General features: G+C 45.2%; 1 protein-coding gene across 1 annotated transcript in view; it reads right to left on the bottom strand.

Annotated features, from left to right (window-relative positions):
• Positions 1–25490, bottom strand: part of DMTF1 (cyclin D binding myb like transcription factor 1) — a 62350-nt gene that overhangs the window by 4865 nt on the left and 31995 nt on the right. Inside the window, exons 8-16 of the mRNA XM_078776790.1 lie at positions 23853–23885; positions 23650–23759; positions 22342–22570; positions 21876–22027; positions 19902–20132; positions 19009–19076; positions 6202–6357; positions 5344–5748; positions 5003–5156 (exon numbers count right to left, since the gene is read on the bottom strand). Of these exons, the coding sequence (XP_078632916.1) occupies positions 5003–5156; positions 5344–5748; positions 6202–6357; positions 19009–19076; positions 19902–20132; positions 21876–22027; positions 22342–22570; positions 23650–23759; positions 23853–23885 (1538 nt within the window). The remainder of the gene's footprint in view (positions 1–5002; positions 5157–5343; positions 5749–6201; positions 6358–19008; positions 19077–19901; positions 20133–21875; positions 22028–22341; positions 22571–23649; positions 23760–23852; positions 23886–25490) is intronic.

Here is a 25490-nt window from a genome sequence, read left to right as displayed (position 1 = left end):
CTCAAAAGGTGCCTGAGATATTGCCCGGATGAGAAAGGAAATAAATAAGTACTTATAACCACCTTTAGAGGCCATTTTTCCCCGCAAGCGGGGGTTGGCCTTTTTCGGGAACCGTGGTTGTTGTTGTTTTTCGGTCCCCTTTTTGAAGCAATGTTTTACGGCCGGATGCCCTTCCTGACGCCAACCCTTTTTGCCGCCTTTAACGACAAACAGGGAATTACCAGTGAACTGGTCCTCAATTAGCCGACCTCGGAAGGATGACAGGCTGAGTCAACCCCCCTGGCGTTAATTCAGCGATCGACCGGGATTCGAACCCAGGATCCTAGGATCCTAAGCTGGCACCCTAGCCGCTAGCCCAACACCAACACCACTTAATTAATCAATAATAATTAAATAACGAATCAATTAATTGATTAATTAAAAAACAAAAAATATTGTATTGCCAAAGCACTTGCTCACTATTGTGTCAAAATTTCAGATTCCTAGCTCAAAGGATGGCTGGGATATCACCCGGACAAACAAGAAAACAAGAAAACAAACAAACGAGGGAAAACTGAGTATAGTTAGGCAGTTAAGAGGAAGCATCGTTCATTTTTTCAGGAAAGCACCAAATTTGGCACAGATGTAGTATGGACCTATACAATTGTTTTCCTGAGGGGCGCCCAAAAATTCAGAAAATTCAAAAAATCCAAAAAAATGTCCTGGATGCCGTGAAAAAGGGGAGAAAACGGGTATTGATTCGAACTGTAGATTCTGATATTGTGGTCTTGGCAATAGCACACTACTTTATCTACCAGTCACACGGTGTAGAGGAACTCTGGATTGCCATTGGCACTGGTAAAAGCTACCGCTACCTTGCCATCCATAAAATTTCCACCGGCCTTGGCCGCAGGAAGTCCGAGTCCTTGCCATTATTTCATGCCTTCACTGGCTGCGACACAGTGTCATTTTTTTGCCCAAATTGGGAAAAAGACAGCCTGGAAGGCTTGGGAGGCATACCCCAGCATCACGCAGACCTTTCATGCTCTCGTTTATAGGCCATCTGTGGACGCTATTACTATGGAACTACAGAGCATAGAAAGATATGTTGCCATCCTCTATGACCGGACTACCGAGATAAAGACAGTGAATGACATGCGCCGACACTTGTTCACGAAGAAGGCAAGAACAATTGATCACATTGCCCCAACAGCAGACGCCTTCGAACAACACCTAAAACGTGCATGTTTTCAGGCTGGACACGTATGGAGTCAGGCACTTGTGCCCTACCCAGAACTTCCATCACCAGCTGATTGGGGCTGGATGAAAACAGGGACTTCTTGGACGCCAATTTGGACCACAATACCACTGATACAGGAGGCATGTTCAGAGCTTACAAGCTGCCATTGTAAGTTAGCCTGTAAAGGCAACTGTAAACGCTCCAGGGCAAATCTGCCATGCACATCACTGTGTGACTGCGATGGACAGTGCTTGTAGTACTACGCGTCTGTGCGAGAGCCTCCACCTTTCAAGTGTCCACAATATTTTAAGTTAAAACTGCAACTGTGGGTAACTTTGATTAATTAATACCATTCCATTGTTATCAGAGCCCAATAAAACAATGTGTATCACTTGGAATTGAAATTTTACCTAAAATACAATGAGAGATTCAAGGAAAATGGAAACACCATGGCGGCCATCTTGAAATTAAAGATTATGGATGCCAATCTTTATGCAATTGATCCCATTGGATTCAGAGACCATGAAAACATGGGGTAAGACACTGGAACTGTGGTGTTATCGCTCATAGTATAGAAGTTATTGAGGGAAATAGGTCACAGAGGGCGGTCATGTTGAAATTCAATATGGCGGCCACCAGGGGTTCTGAATTTTTGGGCGCCCCTCAGGAAAACAATTGTATAGGTCCATACTACATCTGTGCCAAATTTGGTGCTTTCCTGAAAAAATGAACGACACGCCCTATTTTTCGGTCTTAACTGCCTAAGTAGTACTCCCTTTCAGCACACGTCCAGAGGGTGGGGTGGGGGAGGGTGACAGAGAGCAGTTTACTTCGGAAGAATCCCCAGGAAGAGTTGATGTCAGAGGCGGTAGAGATGGGAGACCAGTCCAGATGATTGATGGCTGCTTGCAGCCCGTGCCAGTCGGCCTGAGTGAAATGCCAGCCTCGTCGACGCTGAGGAGGCTCTCTGAGAATGGCCAGAGAGATGTCCACTTCAACAAGTACATGATCAGAAGAACCGATTGGAGCAGAAGAAGAGCAGCAGACATTTGCAGGGAAGTTTGGCATATCCAAGTCTAGAAGAGAAGATGCTCCGTTGACTGAGATCCGGGTCGGGAAATTGACAAATTGTGTCAGTCAAAAAAAAAAAATTGCTCCCAATGTTTCACCTACAAACAGACATTCATGAGAACAGGTGCTAGACCTTCAACCGTGACTGTAGAACGAGTGTTGCACGACATCCCAGGTAAAAAGCGGAAATGGATAACGTTGGTGAAAAGTACCTGTGTTGCCAAGCCAGTCCACTAGAAAACCCAGGTAAAGATCACCGGTGTAATTGACAGATTTGTCATCCTTCCGAGGATTTCACTCGGTTTCTTGTTTTCACCACCGCCACCAAGGGTGGATGGAGGGTATGTTTTCACCCCTGTCCGTCTGTCTGTCTGTTTGTTTGTGAACAAGAAATCTCAAAAAGTTGTGGTCAGATTTGGACGAAACTTGGTGGACAGGTTGGGTGTCTGACAAGGACAGTGCGATTCGATTTTGGTGAAGATCCGGATGCAGTTCCGGCTTGTAGAATTTTTAAGTGAATCTTCACCAAGATGGGGCCAAAAACGATACAGAGCAAGATATCTCAAAAAGTTGTGGACGGATGATTCTGATTAAATATGATTCTGTATTGTGATTTTCTGGTCTACTCTGGATACAAAACGTAAACTGTTCACCTGGCGGAGGTATGCTCTCTACTGAGTGCCGTTCTAGTCTTGTTACTTGCAAAATCGAAGATTTTTCAAGTATATTGGTCAGTTGTGTTTGTGGTTCTGTGTGTCTGTCTGTCTGTTTCTCTGTTTGTCTGTTTGTCTGTTTGTCACCGGCCTACAGGTCACAATTTTCAACCGATCTTCACGAAACCTCACCAAATGGTAGAGTTGGTCAAAAGCAAGAAGCCTATTGTTTTTGCGGTCAATGTATTGACCAATACAATACATGTATTGCTAAATTTCTAAAATCCTCAATTTTCATGCGATTGACTTGAAATTTGAAGAGGACTTGCATATCTGGTCACTGAATTCAACCACAAAGTATATTTGAGGTCAACATAAACCAAAAGGTCAACATGGGCCACATTTCTAAAATCCTCAATTTTCATCCAATTGACTTGAAATTTGAAGAGAACTTGTTTACCTAAAATATAACCACGTATTATATTTTAGGTAAACACAGGCCAAAAGGTCAACATAGGCCAAATTTCTAAAATCACCAATTTTCATTTGATTGACTTGAACTTCTAAGAGGATTTATATATATGGTCACTGAATTCAACCACCATCTATTTTTGAGGTCAACATAGGCCAAAAGGTCAACATAGGCCAAATTTTTAATATCCTCAATTTTCATCCGATTGACTTGAAAATTGAACAGCATTTGCACATTGAGTCACTAAATAGGGAAACTAACTATTTTTGAGGTCAAAATGTCAAAGGTCAACTCAAGGTCAACCTTCAAAAATCATAATTTTTCATCTGAAAAATCGTCACTTTTCATCCTGTTGACCCGAGCTTTGATCAAGATTGTAAATTTTAATCTTCATGAAATGTACAATTTGCTGTATCAATGGAAAACTTTTTTGAGGGGGGGGGGGGGCGGATTTTGCAAGTATCGTGCTCCGCATGACGTCTTCTTGTTTGTTTGTCCGGGCGATATCTCAGCCATCCTTTGAGCTAGGAAGCTGAAATTTCGGCACAATAGTGAGCAAGTGCTTTGGCAAAAACGGTATTTTTTTGTTTTTTGATTAATTAATTAATTGATTAGTTACTTAATTATTATCGATTAATGAAGTGCTTATTTATTTTCCTTTCTCATCTGGACAATATCTCAGGCACCTTTTGAGCTAGGGAGATAATATTTGGACAGGATAGTGACCAAGTGATGTGGCTATAAAGTATATTTTGGATTTATTGATTAATCAATTAATCATTTATTGATTGGTCAATTAATCGATTAATTATTTAATTTTTGATTAATTAATTATTTAATTCGGTTTCAAAAAGTTACAGATTCGGATGAAACACTGGTGGTTTAGGTATGCTATTAGCCAATTGATTAAGAAATTAATTCCTTTACGATTATTATATATTTATTTTAATTTCACAATTAATCAATCAATTATTGTACACTTTGCCTTTCCAATACCGTCTCTATGTGCTGCACGGTGGTATCGCGGGGCGCCTAAGGCGCACCGGCAATACCGCGCTGGAGGATATTTATTTATTTGGCATAGGGGCGGTGTACTTGGAATGTATCTGTACTTGTTTATAATCCTGCTCATCTTACTATAATTCACCAAATGTCTGTCTGTCTGTCTGTCTGTCCGTCCGTTCCCAGGTACCGCAAAAACGGCTGAACCGATCACAACGAAACTTTGGGTGGGTAATCCTGAAAGCCCCTCGAGTAAAATAGGCTATATTATTTTCCCAATTTTCAAATTTTTCCAATTTCCAATTTTCCAGTTTTTCCAAACACGATGGAATACTATTTACCGATATGAACAGTGATGTGGCTTTTATTGAAATTCTACAAATACTGTTTAGATTTTGATTATTTGCGTGTGATATGATTTAACGGATGTTTATATAAATCGTTTAAAATACAAAAAAGCCATCAATTTCTGATATTTTGCCTTTTAATTTGGGCCTCCCAATTGAAGCCCCGCCCGTAGAGTGGGTACCGTTGTTACTTTACATAATTAAGAGAACAGTAATATGTATTTGTTGGCATAGTTACCATTTAGCGTTGTAAGAGGTAGGACAGAGACGTCATCCAGCTCATCAGAACCAGAAGCGAATCTTTGTGAACTGACAATAACAGCCATGATCCCACTATCCTCACTCTCCTCCATCGCCCGTGAGGATTCTGAATCCCCTGGGGAGCAAAGGGCCTAAAGAAAGCAGTGGAAGCAAAAATATCGGTGTCACAATACAATTCTTAAGTAGCTCGCATGTTTTTATGTAAATAGGGAAATAACTGCTTCTTAAACATCATTTGAACACATTGCTTTGGGTACGCAGTTACAACATTTTTTTTAAAGTTGGGGTGCAGGGACATGAATGTGCAAGACCACACACCTCAGCCACATAATGCGCTGCATCATCAATGATATCTGCAGTGTCATTTCCATCAGCACCCAAATCAGATGTACCAGGGCCAAGTTCATGCTGGACCTCGCCATTAGGCCCGAGGTCCATCTCACTCGGCTCAAGGCCAACTGTCTCCAAGCCGTTTGTGTCGAGATTGTCTCTTTCAAGGCCTGGGTCACCACTTGCTACAACATCTGCTTTGATACCTGGTGCAATGCTTTGTTTGACGTGAGCATCTGTAGGCTGGCCATGTGGTTGTGGATCGATGCTCAGATGCCTGGTGGGTCCGGTTGTGGTTACCGTGCTTGCATGTGATGGCAGAGTGTGAATGATTATGCTAGACTGACTTATTGGCATTTCCACTTCAGGGTGCTCATGCATCACAGTATCCGACTGCACATGGAAAAACACATCGAGGAAGGGGTTAGATTGTGAAGCACTGCAAGGATATATGAGAGACCGAGGGAGAGAGAGTGAGAGATTTGAACGGACAGCTCACGATGATGGTATCCCAAGTTCATATTCCACATACATGTAATTTACGTACAAGCTCCTCCATGAGCTTTTGACACTTTCAAGAGTCTATCTGAAACCTGACACCACAAAACGTGAAGGATATTTTGAGCAAATGACATATAATAAACTGAGGGCTATTTAGGGGGTTTGGACATTTCAAAAAGAGTAAAGCTTGAAAACAAAGGCTGAAAATGTGTGAAAATACTTGAAGTAAATGCAAATATGCCTATCGGGGAAGAGAAGCCGAGAATAGAGAGAATGAGACAGAATGAATAAGTGATGGAATGATGAATAGCAAACAGGGACTGTTGAAGAATTTCTTTCTCTTACTGGAATGGTGTGCACCAGGATTTGTTGGCTGCCTGCAGAAGGCCCAGTTGAAAGGGCGGATGAGGATCCCGGTGCAAGGGTGAGGGGCAAGGACTGAGAAGAGCTCGTCTGGAGGAGCAGTGTGCCAAGAGTCGCCATGGGTTGCAGATGAAAGGACTAAGGGAAAAGCACACGTGCTAAAACTCGACAAACAAAAATGGCAAAGTAACACAGCACTGCCTTGAAATACATCAGCTGACCTCACAATGTGTAAAGTTGTGATTAAGACAAGTGTAAATTGTCCACAATGGTAGAAGCAGTAAGATTACAACTACAAAGGTCTCCAGCATCTCACAACACAATTTTGGCATTGTTCGAAATATCAATTTTGGCATTGTTCGAAATATGAATTTTGGCATTGTTTTAAATATCAATTTTTGGCATTGTTTTAAATATCAATTTTGGCATTGTTCGAAATATCAATTTTGGCATTGTTCAAAATATCAATTTTGCCATTGTTCGAAATATCAATTTTGGCATTGTTCGAAATATCAATTTTGGCATTGTTCAAAATATCAATTTTGCCATTGTTCGAAATATCAATTTTGGCATTGTACGTAATATCAATTTTGGCATTGTTTGAAATATCAATTTTGGCATTGTTTGAAATATCAATTTTGGCATTGTTTTAAATATCAATTTTGGCATTGTTCGAAATATCAATTTTGGCATTGTTCAAAATATCAATTTTGGCATTGTTCAAAATATCAATTTTGGCATTGTTCAAAATATCAATTTTGGCATTGTTCGAAATATCAATTTTGGCATTGTTCAAAATATCAATTTTGGCATTGTTCAAAATATCAATTTTGGCATTGTACAAGATGTCAATTTTGGCATTGTTCGAAATATCAATTTTGGCATTGTTCGAAATATCAATTTTGGCATTGTTCAAAATATCAATTTTGGCATTGTTCAAAATATAAATTTTGGCATTGTTCGAAATATTAATTTTGGCATTGTTCGAAATATTAATTTTGGCATTACTCAAAATATCAATTTTGGCATTGTTGGAAATATCAATTTTGGCATTGTTCGAAATATCAATTTTGGCATTGTTTGAAATTTCAATTTTGGCATTGTTCGAAATATCAATTTTGGCATTGTTTGAAATATCAATTTTGGCATTGTTTGAAATATCAATTTTGGCATTGTTCGAAATATCAATTTTGGCATTGTACGTAATATCAATTTTGGCATTGTTTGAAATATCAATTTTGGCATTGTTTGAAATATCAATTTTGGCATTGTTTTAAATATCAATTTTGGCATTGTTCGAAATATCAATTTTGGCATTGTTCAAAATATCAATTTTGGCATTGTTCAAAATATCAATTTTGGCATTGTTCAAAATATCAATTTTGGCATTGTTCGAAATATCAATTTTGGCATTGTTCAAAATATCAATTTTGGCATTGTTCAAAATATCAATTTTGGCTCCTTTCCTTTTGTATGCAACACATGGCTGCTGGTAGCAATACTATGCTGAGTGCACGGCTGTGCCGCTGATGCAGTGCCCCCTGTAGGTTAGAGGAGAAATTGTGAATTTATCCAGGATGCCTGCGATAACTCGCCTATTCTTTGCAAAGGACACCGTTGGACCTTTTACGTTTAACAATTGACGCTGGCAGACGGGACGCCCGTTTAACGTACATCCATTGTCCGAGGGACATTGATGAATCACTCTGCCTGTGAAGCACCAGGATGGGGTTTATAGTTGGGCCGGGAGTCAAACCAAGGCTAGACAGCTCAGAGGCGAGTGTGCGTACCTCTAAGTCTAAAGTATCCTGCCAGCCCATGTTTAGGGAAGTGCATAATAACGTTACAGGTTACAGTAGTACATAACTAGAAGAGCCTATCCGTCGCTTGTGGACCAATTGTCGTCACGTCTCTTGCTGTTGGAAGGGGGAGAGGAGGAGTAAGGGGGAGACGGTGAAGGTGAAGGAGAGGGTGGGGAGGGGGAGGGTGACAGCTGTGAGTCTGTTGGGGTAGGTCTCTACCAACATTGCACACCTTGATTGGGCAATATTTGCCCATTCTTCTGTACAAAACTGTTCAAGCTCAGTCAAGTTGTGTGGGGAGTGTTGATGGACAGCAATCTTCAAGTCATGCCACAGATTTTCGATTGGATTTAGTTCGGAGTTCTGACTGGGCCACTCAAGGACATTTATGTTTTTGTTCATTAGCCACTCCAGTGTAGCTTTGTCTGTGTGCTTCGGGTCATTGTCATGTTGAAAGGTGAACTTCTGTCCTAATGTCAGCTTTATTGCAGAGGGCAGCAGGTTTTGCTCCAGGATTTTTCTGTGTTTCGCTCCATCCATTTTCCCTTCTACCCTGACAAGTACCCCAGTCCCTGCTGATGACAAACATCCCCATAACATGATGCTGCCACCACCATGCTTCACAGTCGGGATGGTGTTCTTTGGGTGATATGCTGTGTTGGGTTTGCGCCAAACGTAACGTATTGCATTTAGGCCAAAAAGTTCCATCTTGATTTCGTCAGACCACAAAACGTTTTGCCACATGGCTTCAGAATCTCTGGAGTGTTGTTTTTGCATACCTTAAACAGGACTCAAGGTGGGCTTTTTGTGTAATGGCTTCCTTATTGCCACCTTACCGAACAGGCCAGACTTGTGGAGTGCTTGGGATATTGTTGTCACATGCACACAGTGACACACACACACACACACACACATATATATATATATATATATATATATATATATATATATTGTTGCGGTTTTGAGTTTTGTACAGTCAGTATAATAAAGGTTAAAATTTCCCCCTCATAGTTAGTCACACAAGCAACATGTAGCCTCGCGATAGTGTAGTTATTTCTTAGTATTTGTGAGCTTAGTCCTTTTCCTATGTTAGTTCTGCGTTGAGTAAAGTCAGGAGAATAGGTCCTACTTCTACTGACTCTCCAGCCTCCCTAGCCTCATGCCCCTTTGCACTGACTTTGGTTCATTTTGGGCGAATTAACACGAGGCAGGCCTAGGAGGGTCGGAGCGGAGCCGAATGAGGGCGGCAGAGGAGCTGACGGTAAGCACGACCCACCAATCAGGGCTCAGAGGTTGTGGCGGCAGCACTGCGTCACAGGGTGTGGTTGGAAGGTTCGAGAGGGTTCAAGAAGGTTCGGGGCGTATCTATATAACCCATCGCGCAAAGCCCCCAGGAGGTCTAGCGTGGGAGGACTCTCGTTGAACAAGGGACTAGCGTGGGAGGACTGCCCGAGAGGACTAGTGCGGGAGGACTGGCTGATGAACTGAAGGACTGATGAGAGGACTCGTTGATGAGCAGGAATTGAGAGATAAGCGAGTGGGGGAAAACGCGCATGAACCGGAATACGCGCTATTATAAAGTGACGCTCAGTTGAGCTGGAGGCCGAGCCGCGTACAGTGCATTAAGTCACACGAGTGATAACGGCTGTGTAACCGCCAGCCGCGCGATGAGAGATGCGTATTTTCCGTCCTACCTCATCGGCTGCCTTTTGTTCGGGAGACGCGCTACGAGGTTCCTTCCACCGCCTGCTTGCCATCTTCGCGGGACGTGCTGGGACCGTGGAGAGCCGGACGGGGCCGTTCCTGGATGACCACGTCGGCGCGTTTGGCTGAACATCAACCTGCCTGCAATTCCCTGTGTGAGTGTGATGGGCCCGAGTCTGGGCGTAAGGTAAGACTGACTAAGTGCTGCTCTGTGTCTCTGCTTCCCGATCATTGTACATACGTGTGGGAATAATAATTAAACCTGTGTTCTTCCTTTTCCATTCGATCGTTCCTGTGATTTCCTCATTGGCTAAGCGTGGTACGAATAGAACCGCTCGAATCGGGTTCCACTACCTAAAACTGCACGGACCACGTGGTACTCAATCCGCTCGGTGTACCCAGATCACACGTGGCTCGTGCGAGGCTTGCTTCCTCGCTTCCGTGGTGGAGCAGGGATTTAGGTACGAGCGAGACTTGGTCCCGAAACCCTACCTTGCGTTTTGCCCGGAAGAGGCGTTTCAAGTCTCTCGGTTCCGCCAAGCCCAGAAAGAACAAGGGGATTAATCCCCCCTTGGTAAGGGTAAGAAGGGCGGCGGAGAACCGTAACAATATATTGTTACAGACGCGGCTTTTAGATGTTATATTGACCGAGCGGTGGTGTATTTAACCGCGTCCGAACAGTTACTCCCCGATTAAAACCCGATTTCACCCGACGTTGACCAGATCGCCCCACGGATATTCAATCGGGAAATCTCTAAAGCGATCGCAAGAGAATGAAAAAGAAGAAGAAGAATACGGAGGAAGAACAGATTTATTATACACACACAAGCAAAGGATGGAAGAAACAGTGACACAGCGAATCCTTAACTTACCCTATTCATTTTTACTTAACCCCAAGACAACGAGTAGGACAGACGACGTTCACACTTACACGGGGGGATATTGCAGGCAGGTAGGGCTTGAGGTAGATTGCTGGAGAGGGAGGCCAGGCCGGAGGTAGCAGCTCTCAATTCCTCGCGGTTTTTGGCGGGAAAATCCTCCGTCGCGTATCCGCTGCTGTAGACGTCACTCGCTGGCTCGGCACACCTGCTCCTCTTCTTCCTGGTGGAGCCGTCTCCCTCCTTTCAGCGCGTCTCTCCAAAGCTGGTTTCCTTTCCGAGTACCTCTCCTCTTTGGCTTGGAGCGTTTCGCATCTCACCGCCTCTCTTTGGTGCAGCCTCTTTGCTCCTCTCCCAGGGTCATCTCCAGGCTCCAGCTCATCTCCAGTCATCTCTCATCTCATCTCCTCTCCAGTCAACCGGTAAAGCAGTCCCCTGCAGTCGCTTTTATCACCTCCAGCGAAATCAAGCCGCCGACTCCGAGGGCCCGCCTACCGGGTCACTCACCGCGGTGTTGATTGGCTGTTAGGGCTGGTTCACTCCTTCCCTCTTACGACGAGGTGGAGACACGCCTTTCTTCCCCAACCTTACCTCGTGGCCAATGGTGGTTTGAAGAAAACCAGCCAAAATGCAGAAGGCAATTGGAAGGGAGGTTTTGGGGAAACTGGAAGGGCCTATGCTTATTTTGTTTGATACAATGCAAAGTCAATCTAGTGGGAAAACACATACTTAGCCTACATGGAATAAGGAAATACACTATTTAAAAGATATATCGTGACCTGCGTGTATATTCCATGCAATTAACTAGGACGCTGACTGCGACCATTATTTACATTAACAGGGTGGTACCGTACGTTCGTAACGTTCACATTGTAACGTTTTCACATTCGTTACACTTCCTCCAAATTCGTTACACACTTCCCAAAATCGTTACACACTTCTCAAAATCGTTACACTGCACCCCCCTTTCTTCAGGTCCGTCCTCGGACCTATTGAACTAACTTAGTGTGGCACGTAGGTGTAATTCCCTCTACAATTAACCTGACCCTGAGTGTGACAATTTTAAAACACAAATAAGTATGTCCCCCTATTGCATTGCATCCTGTCTAACAGACTCAAACCCACAGCTAACCGAATTACGGGATTATTCTCAAACTATACATTTACGGTGGGGAGCATTATTTACAATGACGTGATTTCTTATTTACAACGCAACCCAGGACCTGTGTTTTTCTCTTTTTTTTTTTTTTCTTTTTAGGGAACAAGAAAAAGAAATTCCTGTTGGGAGGGAGGAGACAGCACGCATTGCATCGATGCACCAGTACCAATACCACCAAAGCACCCAAAAGCACCCAAACACCACAAAGCACCCAAAAGCACCATCCGGTGCGGTCACCATGGTTCATAATAAACACAACAAAACAACTGGTGGTGGTCTTCTCTTTCTCTGCTGGGCCGATGTTCTTCCCGACGTCTTCAGGCTTCATGCGGCCTATTTGGACATAATAAAAAGCACAACTTGTGTCCATTTTTATTTAGGGCCTCAGGGGCCAACTAAGGGTGGTCCACCTCTTTGGCATAGGTGCCACCTTACCGAGGTCCGCAAGCAAGATTCCCTGGCCACTATGGCCGGTTTCCAACAGAGGTGCCCTGCCCCAGAACCTGGGGTCCATCAAGTGGTACTTGGCCGCAGAACAGCGGTCCATAAAGTGGTACATCAACGCAATGCATGCTGGTTCTGGGAATCTCGGGCGCACAATGGCCACCTCACGCACGCTCCCATCGGCACCCAATGGCGCACAGGTCATGTGGGAGACAAAAGAAAGACAATTGAGCGAGGGGTAAGGTCACAAGGGTACACGTCAATAAGGCAATGCAAGGTGAAATGCGTACGGAGGCCGAAGTGAGAAAGCTCGTCCCTACCGTACGTCACCACCCTGTCACCTAGCCTACCCTTGTTCTCACCCCATATGTACAAAAATCTACACATTTACAAATTCGTCACTACTGTCACGTCTTCCCCATATTTCCCCTATACCAAATTCGTCTCCACAATCCCTTTACTTCAAAATTTGCCATCACCAATTCATCATCAATCCTCATAAGGAGGGAGAGATGGAATTACGCACAATGTCACACCCACGTCATGATGCGTCTCACAATCCAAACATTTGCATCATAAAAAATAATCAAAACATGGCATGGTGTGGAGTACCTGTCACCTCAGGTGAGTGGATGCAGATGGTGCGAGGAGATCCTTCATCCTAACTATCCTCTAAATGACTTTAACACACTTTACACTACCCGGGGTCTTTCCCTGCCAATCCATTGGCTAACTTACACTATGGGTTCTAATAACCAATTCCCATTGGCCAAACTGTGGTGCTCCTCAATTTGGGGTCTCACTCCCCCGATTCATCTCCCGGTGCTCTAGCACAATTTCTGGGCTGCGACGTGTACCTCTCCCAACAGGTCTACCCACCTGCACACCTCCACCACTGTAGTTGCCACCCGAGCTTACCTAGCTCCTCACCCCAACCTAACTAACTGGGGACAGCCCCTCTCCTGGCTCTGTCACCCCTTGGTGCCCTCTGGCACTGGGCTACCCGGGTCCGTCCTCCGGATCCTCGGGCCCCATCCACAACAACTACTATCGGCTCCCAGAGCCCACCTGCGGCCTCACCTGGCCGACATCCTCACAGTGGTGGAGTGCCCAAACCAACTACACACACTAACAGGCTACACGCCCAGCCATTTCCACAACACCAACGCACCCATCCACATACCATTCTGTCACCCGCACCACAGATGCCAATATCCAACCACAATTTACCTGTACCCTCTACCTAACACTTACACTACCCGCCCCGGGTATCCGCGATGGGGGTCCACTCTTCCCCCATTCACACCTTCGCACCATCCACTCCACTCCACAATTTCCACCATTCTCACTCCACGACCATCCATTTCACTACTCCATACCATTTATTCCATACAGCCACATACACCTGTTCTTCATTCACCTGTCGTTGCACACCTGTGCAATCATACCTGGTGCCACCTGCACCCTCCTTTCTTCCTGGACCATTTGGTCAACACAACACGCAATCACCACTACTCCCTCATACACTGCTCCACACACCTGTTCAGTTGCACACCTGTGCAATCACACCTGTTCCATTCTCACCTGTTCAATCCTCACACACACGGCATCATCTCAGCTAACTACTCCCCTCTGAAACTTGCGCTTCCCAGTCGTCCCTTTAAACTATTGCGCTCCCACGTCATTATCATCCATACTAATCTACCTGTGTCCCCACTACAGGTATCAGTCACTAACTAACCTTAACGTCACCTAATGTCAATCTCTTCTAGATCCCTACACACCATATCCTAACCCACCCGGGCTAGTTTTCCACTGCCATACACCCCCTAAGCTAGTGCTCCTTTGCCCCCACCTTGTGAGGGATGACAGAGTTGCCATCCCACCACAGCGGGGGTCTTTCACTATCAATTTTGTTCGTCCAAATCCAACAATTCAAAAATTTTCCATTTACTGCCAATTCTATTCACTTTTCTAAATTTCGTTTTAAATCACTATCACTATCACCATCACCCGTCTACTTATTACATCCTCTCGGTGCGCCAATTCACATCACCCGTCTACTTATTACATCCTCTCGGTGCGCCAATTCACATCTACAGCCCGGCTTCGTACAGCCGAGCAATGAACGCGGGTCGTTTTGTGCCAGCGGCTGGATACGTCCCGCATTCGGGGCAGGGACGGAGGCTTACCCGGGCCGAGATCCCATGCACCACTTCGGCGTGGAGCCATCCAATGTCCCGATCTCGACCTGCCGGCACGTCTCAATAGAAAGTGGTCGCCATGACGACCCTTCCTATCGAGCTGCCCGCTCCGCCTTGTGGAGCCCGGACGCGGCCGCTCCACGCGAGGCCCAGCGTGGATCGCGCACGGCGGTCCTTTCGAACCCGCCGTGGCTCGGATCTCCGCTGGTTCTCGCGGCACGCGAAGACCGGCACGCACCGAGGGCCCGATCCGGCTAAAAGTCGACCTAACCTTTAACCCGGTTACCGTCGACGCTTCACCTGCAGGCCTACATGCATACGCTACCTCTTTCTTGCTCATACATGCAGCCGTTCCCATTCTCCTCGTACCTTTTCTTTCACACCTCGGTACACTCATTCCGCTCACCGACTTGGTCACACACCTGACCACCGAACACTTTGGCACACATTCGTTGCTCGCACACCTCACCAATACACCTCTTCGCGCCCCTTTCTCGGTCACCTCCTTTGTGACAATCACAGGTGTGCTCTCACCCGCACACCCAACCACGTGTCTCACTACTAATTCCAGCGTGCATTCCCACTCACGCTCTACCATTCCAGGTGTGCATCCTTCTATTCCAGGTGTACATCCTCGCTCACCTGCCACAACCAACTCACGCTCCGTTTCACTCTCACTACTCTCACCTCCACTCTCGGTCGCGCACTCACCCTTACTCTTGACAGCATGCGCTTTCCCCATGCACCTGTCCGTTACACACCTTTCTCGCGCATCCTCCCGCGCACACTTCTTCGTTACTTCCTCCGTAACACTCACCACAGGCATGCATTCTCCCTTACTCTTGACAGCATGCGCTTTCCCCATGCACCCGTCCGTTACACACCTTTCTCGCGCATCCTCCCGCGCACACTTTTTCGTTACTTCCTCCGTAACACTCACCACACCGCGCTTCCCTGTGCTCCCTCGCACACGCGCTTCGACCAACTCACTCTTGACGGCACACTCACTCCTCGGCGTGCACTTTTTCCTCACACACCCCATGGTCGGACATTCTCGCACACCTCTTTTTTCGCACACCAGACCTGTCGCACACTTCACCAACGGCCTCTCACGAACACCCGGATCCAAACCAATCCCCAAGCCGACTGAAGCTTTCCTCACATCATATACATTGCCACTCACCTCCGTACCTTGTCTCCGCACCTCCTTTGCCACCTGCAAACTTTTTATTTGGTTAGTGAGCATCACATCATGATTTGAACACAGACCTTGTACATATTCCATGACTTCCTCCTTTATCTCCCTCTTAGTTTCTGTCCGTCCCTTCTTAATTTCACTCACCTCTTCTCCCACTTCCTCTAGTTTTTGTTTAACCTCTTTTATTTCTCGGTGCGTCCCCTCAAGTTCGTCCTCTAAGGCTACCGTGACCGTCTCTATGTGCATCCTCACCTGCCGGTCCTTTGTCTCCATTATCTCTGTCACCTCCTCCACCCTCATTGTCAGTTCCTCCCGTACCATCTGACATTGCCTCTGCGTCGCTATTAATTCGTTTTTAATTTCTTTTTGTGTCGCCTTTAACCCTCCTAGTACCGCAGTGTTCTTTTGAACCTGCTCCACTAACTTAGTTTGTCCCTCTGTCAGCTGCTCCACCTCCTCCGTCAGATCTTCTATTCCCCCCTGTAACTTTGCCGTATTATTTCTCACCTCTTTCTCTATACGCTTTTCGCCTCGCTTTACCTCCTCGCGCAGCCCCGAAACCTCCTCACTTACCCCTTTTCTGATCTCCTCTCCCATCACTTGCATCTCCTGCCCAGATGCCACCCTCATCTGCTCCATTTCCTCCCTGTGAGCATCCAGTTTGGTTTCTACCCCCATTCTGACCCCCTCTATCTGCTGCTCCATTTGTTTAACTTCCCTTTCCGCTTGGTCCCTCATGTCCCTCAATTTGCCTTCCATACTGTTTTCTAACCCCTCTAACCCATTTTTCACTCCCTCTATCTGATTCTCCTGGGCAGCCATTCTATTTTCTACCCCCATTAACCCATTTTTCACTTCTTTTATCCCGTTGTCTAACCCCTCAAAATTATTGTCTAACTTCCCAAATTTCTTGTCTAACTCCTCAAAATTATTGTCTAACTTCCCAAATTTCTTGTCTAACTCCTCAAAATTATTGTCTAACCCCTCACTGGTACCCCTCGCTTCGTCCCTCATTACCCCCATTTGGTTTCCCATTACCCCCATTTGGCCCTCCAATCGCTCACCCTGAGCATCCATCCGGTTCCCCATTTGTCCCATTTTGGCTTCTAGCCTGTCCATAAGGGCCCCCATTTTTCTGCTTTCCATTTTCTCACTATCGTTATTTTTCTGCATTTCCACCATGAATTGGGTCATGAAGGCTTGCATTTGGGTCGCGCTCATTGGTTCCGCGACCGTGGCCTCCTCAACCACGTGCGCGAGGGCGCCATTTTGTGCGTCTGAAACCTCCGCAACCACATTGCCATTTTTCTCCTCCTTCCTTTCCTCCACATACATTTCCCCGAGGTCCTGGGTCGATTCCACCCTGTCTATCTCTCCCACCGACATCCGATCGCCTTGATTGTCCATGGCGCGATCTCAAAATTCGGGTTTTGCTTTATAAAACAAAATAAATTTCGGCAGCTTGTAATTTTGAGCGCGTTAAGCGCGCTTCGGGTCCGATCTCCCTCCTCGACACCAATTGTTACTCTAATAGTACAATTGGTGTTCCAAAATTTGGGCCTAACAAATTTAGTCCCAGGTTCGAATCCAACTCCTCGACACCAATTGTTACAGACGCGGCTTTTAGATGTTATATTGACCGAGCGGTGGTGTATTTAACCGCGTCCGAACAGTTACTCCCCGATTAAAACCCGATTTCACCCGACGTTGACCAGATCGCCCCACGGATATTCAATCGGGAAATCTCTAAAGCGATCGCAAGAGAATGAAAAAGAAGAAGAAGAATACGGAGGAAGAACAGATTTATTATACACACACAAGCAAAGGATGGAAGAAACAGTGACACAGCGAATCCTTAACTTACCCTATTCATTTTTACTTAACCCCAAGACAACGAGTAGGACAGACGACGTTCACACTTACACGGGGGGATATTGCAGGCAGGTAGGGCTTGAGGTAGATTGCTGGAGAGGGAGGCCAGGCCGGAGGTAGCAGCTCTCAATTCCTCGCGGTTTTTGGCGGGAAAATCCTCCGTCGCGTATCCGCTGCTGTAGACGTCACTCGCTGGCTCGGCACACCTGCTCCTCTTCTTCCTGGTGGAGCCGTCTCCCTCCTTTCAGCGCGTCTCTCCAAAGCTGGTTTCCTTTCCGAGTACCTCTCCTCTTTGGCTTGGAGCGTTTCGCATCTCACCGCCTCTCTTTGGTGCAGCCTCTTTGCTCCTCTCCCAGGGTCATCTCCAGGCTCCAGCTCATCTCCAGTCATCTCTCATCTCATCTCCTCTCCAGTCAACCGGTAAAGCAGTCCCCTGCAGTCGCTTTTATCACCTCCAGCGAAATCAAGCCGCCGACTCCGAGGGCCCGCCTACCGGGTCACTCACCGCGGTGTTGATTGGCTGTTAGGGCTGGTTCACTCCTTCCCTCTTACGACGAGGTGGAGACACGCCTTTCTTCCCCAACCTTACCTCGTGGCCAATGGTGGTTTGAAGAAAACCAGCCAAAATGCAGAAGGCAATTGGAAGGGAGGTTTTGGGGAAACTGGAAGGGCCTATGCTTATTTTGTTTGATACAATGCAAAGTCAATCTAGTGGGAAAACACATACTTAGCCTACATGGAATAAGGAAATACACTATTTAAAAGATATATCGTGACCTGCGTGTATATTCCATGCAATTAACTAGGACGCTGACTGCGACCATTATTTACATTAACAGGGTGGTACCGTACGTTCGTAACGTTCACATTGTAACGTTTTCACATTCGTTACACTTCCTCCAAATTCGTTACACACTTCCCAAAATCGTTACACACTTCTCAAAATCGTTACAATATATATTGCTTTTGGAACATATCTCTCAATGATGAAGAACTATTTTTAAAATTATCGTATCCGGATCTTCACCAAAATATAATCAATTCGTCCAGGTCAAACACCCAACCTGTCCAACAAGTTTGGCTGAACCCGTCCATAATTTTTGAGGTATTTTCCTCACTGACAGACAAACAGGGGTGAAAACATAACCTCTGTCCACCATGGGCAGCGGAGATAAAAAGCTATTTTAGACAATCAGATTACTGTTTTTTTTAAAGACATCTCCAACCAACCTCCAATAATATAGCACATTTTTCAGTTCAAAATACACTATTTTCTCTTTTCTTATTGACAATCAGGCACCACTGATGTCACGTAAGGAAACCTGTGTTAAAACACTTGTTTTATTTACCATTGGTGTGTGAATGGTTAATATAACCGAAACCAATGTGTATTTGAAAATGTCAAATCTATTTCTTCATATAATACAGTATTCAGTGCTTAAAAGATTTCCTGCTCTACATTAAGCACAGAGACACACATATCAATAAGGTTTTTGAATTCCGATATCCCAAAGACAACCAAACGTACCGGAACAATTTCAAAGGCCTGCAGTGTAGATCCGTTGATTGTGAGAGTCTCTCCATCTGTGGAATCGCCTGAGAACAGCAAGCAGATGCTACAGAGCTAATAGCTCTTCATTTGCATTTGTTCATCCTTATTATAGCTGAGCAGACATTATCACGGCAGGAAATGAAACGTTGCTTCACATGGATAGCGATCGAAGCTTCCACAGTGACAAATGGCATTCCCTGGATCCCTCACGGAATTGTGTGCTCCTATTTGAATTTGTGTGGATGTGCGGAGTATCGTTGAGAGAGAGGAAGACAAATGATGAATTGCGAAAGATGATGGGAATAGAGCCTGTGATTGATGCTGTGAAGAGGAACAGGTTGAGATGGTTTGGTCATGTGTTGAGGAAGGATGAAAGTGACTGGTTGAGAAGAGTGATGGAAATGAATGTAGAAGGAAGTAGAGGACGGGGAAGACCGAGAAAGACTTGGCTAAAGGTGGTGGAAGAAGAAATGCGGGCAAGGGGGTTAACAGGGGGAGATGCAGAAAATAGGGCAAAATGGAGAAGATTGTCATGGGGACCGCAAGGCTAACCCCTGCTCTAGCAGGGAAAATGGTCTTAAAATGCCTGTTGTTGTTGTTGTTGTTGTTGTTGTATAGGCATATATGGCATGAGTCTATCCCTGACATTAAAATTCCACTGAAAAATTTGACTTTTGTTTAGTTTGCATGTTGAGACATGACCGGCTACACTTGATCATGCGCATAAACCTCTGACATTTCAACAACAAAGAAGCCTCGATGTCAAGGCCCACCTCCCTCCCTCCTCCAACCCATAAATGGTTATTTAAGGCTTTTTAAGGAGAAAAGGTTGATTTTTCTAACCTATCCTAGATGGTAGCGACTCGTACCAGCTTGTGTTATGTGAACAGGAATCTGTAGCGTTGCGAGGCTGGTCTGTGGCAAGGCAGGTGAACCTTCCAGTCTGCACCCTTTGAGGCGCAGCGCTGATGGTGCCACATGTGCGGGTTCTGATGAAGAGAACGGGGTCGTTACAGGACCACCCGGAGCCACTGCAGCCGCACGCCGAGCCGCCTGTCGCAATACTGGCACATGGGAGCTCTCCAGAAACTCCAAAAGGTCTGCAACACAAAAGACACATTATAATATCATGGTGCTTCGAAGCATGGATGGATTTGATGGGTGAATTTTGCAATCAGATATTGAATATTAAAGAGCCAGGAGAAAGGGGGCCATGTAGTTGTGTATACGCATAAGACGAAATCCTTCATTACTCCCTCCCTCCTCCAACCCATTTTGTGCTTCATGTACCATATGTCCCTTCACCAACTCCAATCTGTTCTCGAACCTTTTTCTCCTCTCCTCACTCCATCCACATTCTCAAACTCTCCTTTCTCTCTCCTAATGTTCTCCCTTCTCTTCCTTTTCTCACTTTTTATTGTCTCAATTTCGTCCCCCGCTCCAAATCGTTAAATCCCCCAGGTGTAGCCATTATAAAATTAGAATGGCACTCGGTAGAGCGCAAACCTCCATCAGGCTGAACTGTTTAAGTTTTGGATCAAACTGATAGGCCGGATCTGGATCCTGACCTGAACCAAAATCGAATCGGCTTGTTTTTGTCATCTGACCAGCACATCCACCACGTTTTGTCATGACTTGTCCGCAACTTTTTGAGATATCCTGTTCACAGACAAACAGACAGACAGGGGTGAAAACATAACCTTCGCCCACCTTCGGTAGCGGAGGTCAAGATGCTCCACCCCCCCTACCCCATGACGATGGAGGACTTAATAATAATTAAAATAAGGTGAGAGCTACAGCAATAAAGTAAAACAGTTTGTAGATAGAGGCTTGTTACCTTGCTCAAATCTAGGTTAACTGCTCCCTTATACGCTTTGTCCCAATCTTTTCTCAATCATGGAACCGCCTTTCAGAGTTTGTCCGGTCATGTTCCTCTCTCCAGTCTTTTTAAAACGGTGATCCACCACAATCTCATGTCATCATCAATTCACACTCATGACCTGTACTCCTCCAGGTGACTTCACCCCTCCTTCTTCCCATACATTTTTATACTCATCCTGTTTGTTTGAGCCCAACCAAGCTATTTGACCATTATAACAACAACAACAACAACAACATGCATTTTAAGGCCATTTTCCCTGCTAGAGCGGGGGTTAGCCTTGCGGTCCCCATGACAATCTTCTCCATTTTGCCCTATTTTCTGCATCTCTCCTTGTTAACCCCCTTGCCCGCATTTCTTCTTCCACAATCTTTCGCCAAGTCTTTCTCGGTCTTCCCCGTCCTCTGCTCCCTTCTACATTCATTTCCATCACTCTTCTCAACCAGTCACTTTCATCCTTCCTCAACACATGACCAAACCATCTCAACCTGTTCCTCTTCACAGCATCAATCACAGGATGACATCACATCACATCACTCACATTGACCATTATAATAATAAATAAATAAATAATGAGTCCCCTTACAAGGAACTTCAATGCAGGAGGCCAAAGGCACATCAAAACCTGTGCTGTGGTTGTCAACATATGGTTGTTTCTCCATGGTCTATCCTTTTTAAATTCCGAATGTCAAGCAAGGAAGCAGCGAGTACCACTTTTAGTCTTTGGTATGACTTAGCCGGGGTTCAAACTGCTGACCTAGACTCCGAGGAGTTGCTCTAACCATTAAGCCACCGAGTCTTGTTAAACCAAGCTGTTAGTTTGTTAGATAGTTTGATATCCACCTGCTTTCTTCTCCCCTGATGCTACTGTAATGATCTCTCATGCTCTGTCATCAGCTCTTCCTGAGGGTCAAACTCTGCATTACAAAAGAGGAACTTGAAGACAGAAAGGAAGTTCACATACCGGGGAAGGCAAGCTGCTGATGGTTGGTCACCTGGCGCTTTAGCGACCACCATTTGCTATGAAGCCACTGCGGGGAACGAACACTGGACCACCCTGCTGCCAGCTTCTCCCAGCTGATCTGTGACTCTTCACTGGGCTGCAGCTCGGCTATCCTGATTGTGCAGATAAACCATTATGACAATGGTGATGACTGATGACCATCAAAATAAAGGAAACAAAAATCACACAAGTAACAAAAGCATTTCATGGAGTCAATGATCATTGTTTTGAGAAGCAAGCACTGGGCAGGGTAAGGTGAGTGAGATGAAGACACAAGGTGGGCATGCAATCGAGAAATTCCCAACACTCTCAACACTCTCAAGGCTACTCAGGTCACCATGACGCCACATGCAAGTATAATATTTGTGCTGATTTGGTGTTGTCAAAGATTTCAATAAAAAAACAATTAAAATTTTATGGGGCCCACCTCAAAATGAGGTTAACATCATCATCTTTATTCCACTCCCGCCCTCCACTTTGCTTCCAGTTGAGGTAATTGAGCCATTTGGAGCGACATTGCTTCTCTGATCTCGTTCTCACTTGCTCAGCCACCTCGGCCCAGCACACACCCTGGGTGACAGTCGTGCCTGGAGGAGTACCGGTCATCTCATGAACCACACTTGCCAGGCGCCGTTCTTCCTCCACCGCCCACTTGCCTGTTGGACACAAACCCGGCTCACAGCTTAATTCAAGCCTGTTTATACAGATCCTAAGCTACAAAGATGAGTTCAAACAAGAAGAAAAAGACGTAAAATGTCATAGCCCCCGTGCTTAGTCATTTTTAAAGGCTGTCAGTCGGCCATCTTTGCTCGGATTACAAAACAGAATCTTCTGCATATGCACACTCATACATTGTCTTTGTGCCAAGATTGAAGAAAATTGGTTTATGCATGAATGAGAAATGGATGGGGACACGTTTAAGTAACAAAATGGCCGCCAGTCGGCCATCTTTAATCTGATCTCGAAAAAAATGATGTGCATATGTAACCCATCATTCATTATCTGTGTGCCAAATTTGAACAAGATCGGTAAATGCATGTCCGATAAATGATTGAGGACGTGGTCAATATCGGGTTTTTTACAACTAAAAATGGCCGCCGGTCGGCCATCTTTGATAAATTGCAAGATAAAGTGAAGTGCAAGTATATGTCACCATGTGCTGTGCTTGTGCCACCTTTGAACAAAATTGGTCTGTGCATGTCCGAGAAATTATTGGAGACACATTTAAGTAACAAAATGGCCGCCAGTCGGCCATCTTGGATCTGATCTGGAAAAAAACGACGTGCATATGTATACTGTCAAGTATTGTCTTTGTGCCATGGATGACGTGCATAAGTATGAACAAAATTGGTCAATACATCTCCGAGATATGGTTGTGGATGGAAGGACGGATGGACAGATGGAAGAGACCAAATCCATAAGCCCCCATTTCGGACTATGTCCAACGGGGGCTAATAATAGGAATCCTAGCTGCTGCTGTAAAGTGTATCAAATAAAAGAGAGTGATGGAGGAAGAAGATAATACAGTTACACTGGATGGGGTTTTAGCTGGAGAGATAGAATCATGGCCAGAAAAGGTGAGGGTATGACCAGAAAGGATGGATTGTGCACTAGAGGAATGACAGTGTGGTCTATAAGGAGAAGGTGGGGCTTTGAGAGACAAAGGTATGGCCAAGAGTGGCAGGACCATTGCTAGGAAGCAAGGAGTCGCAAAAAGTAGAGAAAAAGGTAAGACCTGTGTTACACGTGTCCTTCATGAGTCGACAGCGATCCTTTACCGATGATGCACTGCGACCGAGGGCTGCCCCGATTGCTGCCCAATCATTTCCATGTTTCATACGCAACCTGCACTGACACAAAGACAGTACGACCCTTATATTGTGTTTGGAATAAACAAATGTAATGTCTGACATTTAGATTGACAAAGTAGTCACTCACTCTTTGAGCTGCTTGATCTCCAATGAAGAATATCTGTTTATTGTTCAAAAAAAAAAAAGTGGAAGAAATCATCACGCCACTGACTAGTAGTACGTATAGCAGCAAATAGCAAATTATGGCGACAATGTAAGCATTTTGCATACAACAGCTGATTTTGCATGCAACAGCAAATTTTCAACAAATGTGGATGTCATAATGTGCAATATCATTGAATAGACTGTGCGTAAACGATTGCTTGTAAAGATTTAAATACCATGACAAGTATACACATGTTCTCAAATGCCAGACTTGGCCTTTTTTGAAAAAAATAGAGGGGATATTGTAATCGGCTCCGTCTGTCTGTCTGTTTGTCTGTCTGTCTGTCTGTCTGTCACACTATCTCCTGAATGGTTGAGCAGAAATTCATCAAACTTGGTAATAATGATAACCACATGGTAAGAAGGTGCGAGAGCAGTGTCATTTTTGACCCTGCCTCCTGGAGTGGGGTCAAAAGGTCAAATACTGCAAAATGCAATTACAAGCACATTTTAAAATGAAACTTTGTATATGCAATCAATATTGGGGGATGTGTGAAATAGGTAACGGTTCTTTGATTTGACCCCCGAGTTTATGCCTCAAGGGGGGGAGGAATTATGGTCACATGGGTCAAACTTCATCCGCAGCTCAATGGAATACTGTTCCCCCCTCTGGGCCGGTGCTCCTGCCTCACACCTAGCTCGGCTTCACGCTGTTGAAACCAAAGCTTTCAGAATCATTGGAATCTCCCGCGATGAAGCTATCTCCGAGGGCCTTTCACTCACTCACCGCAGGCAGGTTGGTGGTCTTTCTGTCTTCTACCGACTCCTCTCCGGCCTTGTTCCCCCAGCTCTCTGTGCTCTGTCCCCCAAATATTCCTATAGGTCGCACAAGATCTGCCAGCAACCCTCTTATGGTTAAACTGCCAAAATCAACACTCTCTGCTCACCTTCACTCCTTCATTCCTCTTTTCTCCCACCTCTGGAACAAACTCCCCCACTCTCTTCAATCCCACTCCTCCCTCCAGGTTTTTAAAACAGCTGTTCACCACCATCTCTTATCTCCCCCATCCAAAACCTTGATCTCTTCGACCCTTGGTAATTCACCACAGATCCACTTTTTTTGAAATACCGACTTATTTCCTGAAAGTTCTAGCAGTGTCCATGTGTTTTATACCTCCTCCACCCCCGCCCCCTTCCCATGCCTCTTCCCCCCAAACCCTCTCCCTCCCACAGATCTCCCGTTGTCCCTATTCTCTGCTGTTGTACTTGTGTGCATCCCTCTCTCTCCCCATCTTGTCTCCCGCTCCCTTTATTGTATGTTTTGTGTGTCCGTTTGTTTTTTTTGTGATTGATGTTAGCTCTTACACGAGCATCGATGTTGTATACAAAAAAAAAAAAATCCTATTACAAGCACATTTTTATATGAAACTTTGTATATGCAATCAATATTGTGGGAACTGTGAAATAGGTAACGATTCTTTGATTTGACCCCCGAGTTCATGCTTCAGGGGTGAGGAATTATGGTCACATGGGTCAAAACAGGGAAAAAAATGTTTTACTCTAAATTTGATATTGGGTCATTCCTGGTGGAACTTTTTGCCATCTTTCAACATTGCTTTAG

Source organism: Myxine glutinosa, chromosome 4 (assembly GCF_964187855.1).
Source record: "Myxine glutinosa chromosome 4, kmMyxGlut1.1, whole genome shotgun sequence".
Lineage (NCBI taxonomy): Eukaryota > Metazoa > Chordata > Myxini > Myxiniformes > Myxinidae > Myxine > Myxine glutinosa.
Note: the sequence above shows the minus strand (reverse complement) of the source record. Positions and strands in the feature narration are given on the sequence as shown.